The sequence below is a fragment of the Jatropha curcas genome, chromosome 4 (assembly GCF_041381405.1).
Source record: "Jatropha curcas cultivar XTBG-Jc1 chromosome 4, XTBG_Jcur_1.0, whole genome shotgun sequence".
In the NCBI taxonomy this organism is placed as follows: Eukaryota; Viridiplantae; Streptophyta; class Magnoliopsida; order Malpighiales; family Euphorbiaceae; genus Jatropha; species Jatropha curcas.
The window spans coordinates 3,923,283-3,930,024 of NC_143154.1; the positions used below are offsets into that span (position 1 = coordinate 3,923,283).

A 6,742-nucleotide genomic window follows, 5' to 3' on the forward strand; every position below is an offset into this window, starting at 1 on the left:
CATGTATGAGAGGGCAAGCCATGTGTGAGGACGGCTCGTTGGGGATTCAGGTGGTGACATTGACTAATTTCCACGTGATGTGATTATATGAAGGTGATAATACTTGTGATTGATGTTGTATTGTCATTTGTGTGACAAACTGCATGATCTTATAATCAAACGGTAACCAGATAAAAATATTTTAGCATCTGTGTGATTGTGTGGGGTGAGAGGGTTATCTAACCCTACTCATTGAGTTTGGCGCTCACCCCTGCCTACTATTTTTTTTCAGGTAATAGAAAGAAAGGAAAGCCCTATGGAGTTGAGATACTTATTGTAGAAGACTATTAACGATAGAAATAACGATATAAATATAAGGTAGAGTTCCGCAATTGTATTCCAGTTAGGTTGTAAATAAATAATAAAAGTCCATATTAAATATATGAACTGTATTTTGGATGTATATGTATAATAAGTTAATGGGCCTGAATCCATAATTATGAATAGAATGTGAGATTTAAATAAGTTAGGCTTACTACGGGCTTCGGGGGCCTTAAGCCCACCCAGGTCCTAGTGCCGGTCCGGTCCATGGAAATGGGTCGTGACATTTTCCTTACATTTAGCTTCAATGTCCACTGCTTGATTTTTTACAAAAGATAAAAGATTTTTTATTATGTTTCTAGTTTTTGCTGTATAGAGAACATGAACACCACTTTCTATTTATTTGATTAGCCCTTGATCAATTAAAGATTTTTTATTATGTTTCTACTCTTGAATGCCTAGAACATTCTAGAATATTCCAACCCATAAGATATTTGTTGAAATGTCTCAACCAATCTAGAATGTTCCCTTGCAATCTCCACCACACATTTTGTAGGCAAATTGTAGGCACATATTAAGGAGGTGGAAAAGCTTATAAATACCACTCCAAAATCCTCTTGTGCTCTCTTCCATACTTAGTTTCTATTCTCGCTCCAACACACTTCAAGGCTTACTTAGCACATCCTAAACACTCAAGGGTGACTAAGTGTCATAAGGATAGGCATAGCTAAGTCCTATCTCTGTGACAAGTGGTATCAGAGCAACGATTTCATCCTAGGTACCAAGCATTTCTTATTGATTTATGGCGAGTAGGGAAGCTAACGTGGTTGTTGCTGAGGAACAACAACTCGAGCATGCTGAATCTACTTAAGGACATGAGCCATCGTGTACTCAACCTAAGCAGGGGAAGTCCAAGGTACGGGAGTCTCCCACTGACCCTGTGGAGCGAAGAATCAGAGCTCTTGAGCGAAGAATCAGAGCTCTTGAGCGATCCTTGTCCACTTAAGAGGCTTATGTGAGTGAACTCTCCGAGCAACTTGACAATGTTGCTTAGGAGAACGAAGAGATCACTAAGGCCGTTAAGGACATGATCACCGAGCTTGGCAAAGCCCTTCAAGAGTAGCTCCAAGCCTTTGCAACGAAGTGACTAAGGATACTTGAAATTGCCAAATTTGAAGTTAGTGCTCTACATAAGGAAGTAGATGCTATTTGTTTTGAGTGTCGGATGCACCATCGTGTGAGTAGTTCCACCTCAACTAGTGCTACCACTGATCCTTTGGTAGTTGATCTGAGGTGCCCAAGCCTGCGATGTACAACGGTACACGTAGTGCTTCGATGGTAGAGAACTTTCTCTTTGGTCTTAATCAATACTTTGAGGCCATGGTGTATTGGATGATGTTGCCAAGATTAGCAATGCCCCTACATTCCTCCGGGATGCTGCTTAACTCTGTTGGCAAAGGAAACACACATAGTGTAAGAAAGGCATATGTACTATCCATACGTGGGATCAATTCAAGGCAGAATTGCGAAAGCACTTAGGGCCTCATAATGCCAAAAGCGAAGCAAGGGGTAAACTACATTGTCTATGACAAAGCGGTAGCATCCTCGATTACATCAAGGAATTCAATACCCTCATGTTGGAGATTGATGATTTGTTTGACAAAGATGCTCTCTTTCACTTCAAGGATGGGCTAAAGGATTAGGCGAAGGTGGAGCTAGAGTGGCGTGGCGTGCAAACACTTGATGATGCCATTGCCAAGGTCGAATCTCTAACCGACTACTCCACCCAAGGCAAGAACAAGAAGCTTGCCCCTGGCAAGAGTGGGGGAGAGAAACAAGGTCAGAGGAAGGATCATAGTTGCAAGGAGGGTGGTTCATCCAAGTCTTTCGGTGGAAAATATGATAAGCAATTTAAGAAGAATGAATCCAAGCCTCCTAAACCTTGCTTCATCTGTGATGGACCATATTGGGTATGAGACGCCCCAACAAGAAGGCAATGAATGCTATGGTTATCGAGTTCAATAAGGAGAAACAAAGGACGGGGATCCCAAGCCAACATGGGTTCCCTACAACATTTGAGCTCCATGTCCAAGACCCTTCCTCCTAGCACGTCCAAGAAGGAGAATGGACTATTATATGCGGATGTAGCCATCAACTGCAAACCAGCTAGCGCTATGCTGGACACGGGGGCTACACACAACTTTATAGATGTTGAGGAAGCCAAACGACTGGGTCTTGATATCATAGGAGCTGGAGGTACTATCAAGTTGGTAAACTCACCAGCAAAACCAATTGCGGGAGTGGCAAAGGCTATGCTTGTGCAAATTGGCTCATAGTATGGTAAGCTAGACTTCACCATTGTGCCCATGGATGATTTCAAAGTAGTATTGAGCCTAACATTCTTTTGCCAGGTAAACACACTCCTCTTTTGCCAGGTAAACATTCTTGAAGGAAGTAAGCCATACATGATCCCATTGAAGAGCATAGAGAAATCAACACCAATGATCTCGGCTATGCAATTCAAGAGGGGCTTCAAATCGGCTGAAAGTTATATAGCAACCATTAGGGAACTAAATGAGGGTGAGGAGGTGACGAATCTTAAGCAACCCTTGCCCGAATGTGTCCAAGCTGTGTTGGATGAGTATAAGGATGTCGTGCCTCCACAGTTGCCAAAAAAGCTTCCTCCTAGAAAGGAGGTTGATCATCAAATTGAGCTTGAGCCTGGTGCTAAGTTGCCAGCCATATCTCCTTATCAAATGTCTCCTCCGGAGTTGGAAGAACTGAGGAACTGACTTCAGGATCTTCTCGACTTGAAGTACATTCAACCCTCTAAGGCTCCTTATGGCACACCGGTCCTTTTCCAAAAGAAGAAGGATGACTCTTTACGAATGTGCAAGACTATCAGGCCTTGAACAAGATCACTATCAAGAAAAAATATCCAATACCTTTGATAGCTGATCTATTTGATCAATTAGGGAATGCACAATGGTTTTTGAAGCTGGACTTACGATCGAGTTACTATCAAGTGCAGATTGCGGCAGGAGATGAGCCGAAGATGACTTGTGTAACTTGATATTGTGCATTCAAATTTTTAGTGATGCCTTTTGGTCTGACTAATGCCCCGGCCACATTCTGTACTCTTATGAATAAGTTGTTCCACCCTTTCCTTAATAAATTCGTGGTGGTTTACTTGTACGATATTGTAGTGTATAGCACTTCTCTCGAATAGCATGTGCAACATCTCAAGCAAGTCTTCCAAGTTCTCCGAGAAAATGAATTGTATGTAAAGGTGGAAAAGTGTTGCTTTGCTCAATAAGAAGTGGAGTTCCTTCGGCATAAGATCAAGGAAGGCAAGCTAATGATGGATCTAGCAAAAGTTAAAGCCATTCAAGAGTGGCAACCTCCATCAAACATACCCGAGCTAAGATCTTTCTTGGGCTTAGTAAACTATTATCGCTGCTTCATAAAGGGGTATTCAGTCATTGCGGCACCCTTGACGAATTTGCTCAAGAAAAATTGTTCATGGCATTAGTCTTCGTAATGCCAAGATGCCTTCGAAGAACAAAAGCAAATGGTGTCCAAAGAGCCTATTATGGTGCTACCTGACTATACGAAGCCTTTTGAGGTGCATACAAATGCGTCAGACTTTGCCATTGGAGGGGTATTGATGCAAGACGGTCATCCCATCGCTTATGAAAGTCAAAAATTTAATGATACCGAATGACGATATGATGTCCAAGAGAAGGAGATGACGACCACAGTTTATTGCCTACGAACATGGTGCCACTACTTGCTTGGCAGCAAGTCTATAGTCAAGACGGATAATGTGGCCATGAGCTACTTCTAAACAGAAAAGAAGTTGAGCCCCAAGCAAGCTCAATGGCAAGACTTCTTGGCAAAGTTTGATTACAAGCTTGAATATAAACCAGGAAGGGCCAACGTTATCGCCGATGCATTAAGTCGCAAGGCGGAGCTAGCCAACATCAGTGCTAGTACCCCATAAAGCAACCTATTGGATCCATCCGAGAAGGTATGCAACATGCTACTTTTACTGGAAACTTGCTTAAACTTGCAAAAGAGGGTAAGACACGAAGATTATGGGAGCAAGATGGAGTACTTTACACTCATGGCAATCGAGTCTTCGTGCCAAAATGGGGGAACCTTCACAAAATCCTTAAGGAGTCCCACGATTCGAAATGGGCTAGACATCCTGGTGAGACTCGTACAATGGCCTTAGTAAGAGTTCATTACTATTGGCCAAGAATGCAAGATGATGTCGAGACATATGTCAAGACTTGCCTTATCTGCCAACAAGACAAGGTAGAACAACAACCTCCCGCGAGTTTACTTGAACCTCTTCCCGTTGCGGAGCATCCTTGGGAAAGTGTCTCGATGTACTTCATCGTTGCACTACCAAAATTTGAAGGATATGGCAGCATCATGGTCGTTGTCGACAAATTTAGCAAGTATGCTACCTTTATCCCAGTCTCTATGGACTGTCAAGTTGATGAAGCAACCTATCTATTCTTCAAGAATGTGGTGAAGTTATGGGGACTTCCTCAGAATATAGTTTGTGACCGAGATCCTCGCTTTACTGGTAAGTTCTGGCGAGAGTTGTTCAAGCTGATGGGGATGGACTTGAACTTCTCAACTAGCTTTCATCCCCAAAGTGATAGGCAAACTGAGCATATCAATGCATTGCTCGAACTATATCTATGACATTATATCAATGCTTATCAACGAGATTGGGCCAAGTTACTCGACGTTGCCTAATTCTCGTATAACCTCCAATGAAGCGAATCTACGGGCAAAAGTCCCTTCGAAATTATCATGGGACAGCAGCCCATGAATCCTAATGCCATTGCAGCTTCATATGCTGGGGTGAACCCTACAGCCCACAAGTTCACAAGGGAATGGCATGAAGAAGTTGTGAGACTTGTGCTTGTCTCGAGAAGGTTGCTCGACGAATGAAGAAATGGGCCGACACCAAGAGGCAACCAAAGGGGTATGCTAAAGGAGACAAGGTACTGGTCAAACTTCTCCCTAACCAATTGAAGTTGTTAAAAAAGGTGCATAAAGGGTTGGTGAGGAAGTATGAGGGACCATTTCCCATCGTCAAGCGAATGGGAAAAGCTACTTATCAAGTTGAACTGCCTCCGAAGCTAAAGATCCATAATGTCTTCCATGTTATCATGTTAAAACCTTATCGTGCCAATGAGGAGGACCCAAGCAGGAGTGAATCCACACGAGCTCCAACGACTGTTGTCACAGAATTCGACAGAGAGGTGGACGACATACTTGACTCACGAGTAGTGTGGAGACATGGAGTCCCAAACTACCGCAAGTACTTGATTGCCGGAGTTCGAAGCTAGCTGGAGCGTGAAGACACTCTTTGGCAGTTCGTGGAAAAGATAAAGGAATACAAAGTTCAGGGCGCGACGAGGGCGTCGCGAGCTTGAGTGGGGGAGGGTGTTACGCCCCGCACGGCAGCAGGCGGAATTGCAAGACAGCCTCCAAAATGGCTTGCAAATGTGCTGAAATTTCCAGAAGCTTCCAAAATTTGTGGGAAAGGCTTGGAAGGCTAAAAATGGGCTGCGACAATGAGCCAAGACTTGGGAAGCCTCAAGCCCAAAGGTGGAAGCCTCAAGCCCACAAGGTGTTTGATAAAATGCCTAAGACATTCTAGAATGTTCCAAACCACAAGATGTTTGATGAAATGTACCACTCCTCCCTCATTTGTAATCATTATGTACAAAGTTATTAAAGAATAATACAACAAAGCTCTTCCAAAATCCTCTTGTGCTCTCTTCCATACTTAGCTTTTATTCTCGCTCCAACACACTTCAAGGCTTACTTAGCACCTCCTAAACACTCAAGGGTGACTAAGTACCGCACGGATAGGCATAGCTAAATCCTATTTTTGTGACATTTCACATACTATATTTTTCTCATTTCATTTGGCAAAAATGGAGAGTTTTATGTGAATGAGGGAGAAGTTAACCCAAGGTGAAGAGTAGACTCCATGTTAATATATTTCTACTTTGCAATTTAACCCCTTATTATAATTTTGGGTGCTAATGCAATAAAAGATGATAGTTAGAATGAAATTGGCATAAAGTAGAAAATAGAGTGAACTCGCAACAGAACTGAAAGTTCAGGGTAAAACAATCTATTAGACCTATTCTGGAATGTTTCTCTATTCTCCAGACAATAGACTTTAGGCACTAAACTATTTCAATATGCAAGCAGTTGTTGAAAATTATATTTTGTTAAATTAAATATTAAACTTTTATTTATAGAACAAAACATTTTAAAAATAGACTAAGTATTGTTAACAAATATTAAACTCTTATAAATTTTATACTTTTCTATTCTTTTACTTACATACTGAAAAATTATTAATTCGTTATAATTAATCAAGTCAGTAATAAATTACAATTTA

At 41.9% G+C, this 6,742-nt stretch overlaps 2 protein-coding genes across 2 annotated transcripts; both read left to right on the forward strand.

Moving 5' to 3' along the window:
* The first annotated feature begins 2,357 nt into the window (after positions 1-2,357).
* LOC149496711 (uncharacterized) lies at positions 2,358-3,092 on the forward strand. The gene is made up of 2 exons (XM_089720422.1): positions 2,358-2,618; positions 2,712-3,092. The coding sequence occupies exons 1-2, from the start codon at positions 2,358-2,360 to the stop codon at positions 3,090-3,092; spliced, it is 642 nt and encodes a 213-aa protein (XP_089576548.1).
* Positions 3,093-5,267: 2,175 nt separating this feature from the next.
* On the forward strand, positions 5,268-5,672 carry LOC149496712 (uncharacterized). The gene has a single exon (XM_089720423.1). The coding sequence runs from the start codon at positions 5,268-5,270 to the stop codon at positions 5,670-5,672; it is 405 nt and encodes a 134-aa protein (XP_089576549.1).
* Positions 5,673-6,742: the final 1,070 nt, after the last annotated feature.

What these genes read in the sequence shown, in the direction of transcription:
- LOC149496711 (XM_089720422.1), top strand. Translation starts at nt 2,358, where the DNA reads ATGGGTTCCCTACAACATTTGAGCTCCATGTCCAAGACCCTTCCTCCT. An exon ending in GAGTGGCAAAGGCTATGCTT is followed by an intron (nt 2,619 to 2,711) that starts GTGCAAATTGGC and finishes TTCTTTTGCCAG; the next exon opens with GTAAACACACTCCTCTTTTG.
- LOC149496712 (XM_089720423.1), top strand. Translation starts at nt 5,268, where the DNA reads ATGAAGAAATGGGCCGACACCAAGAGGCAACCAAAGGGGTATGCTAAA.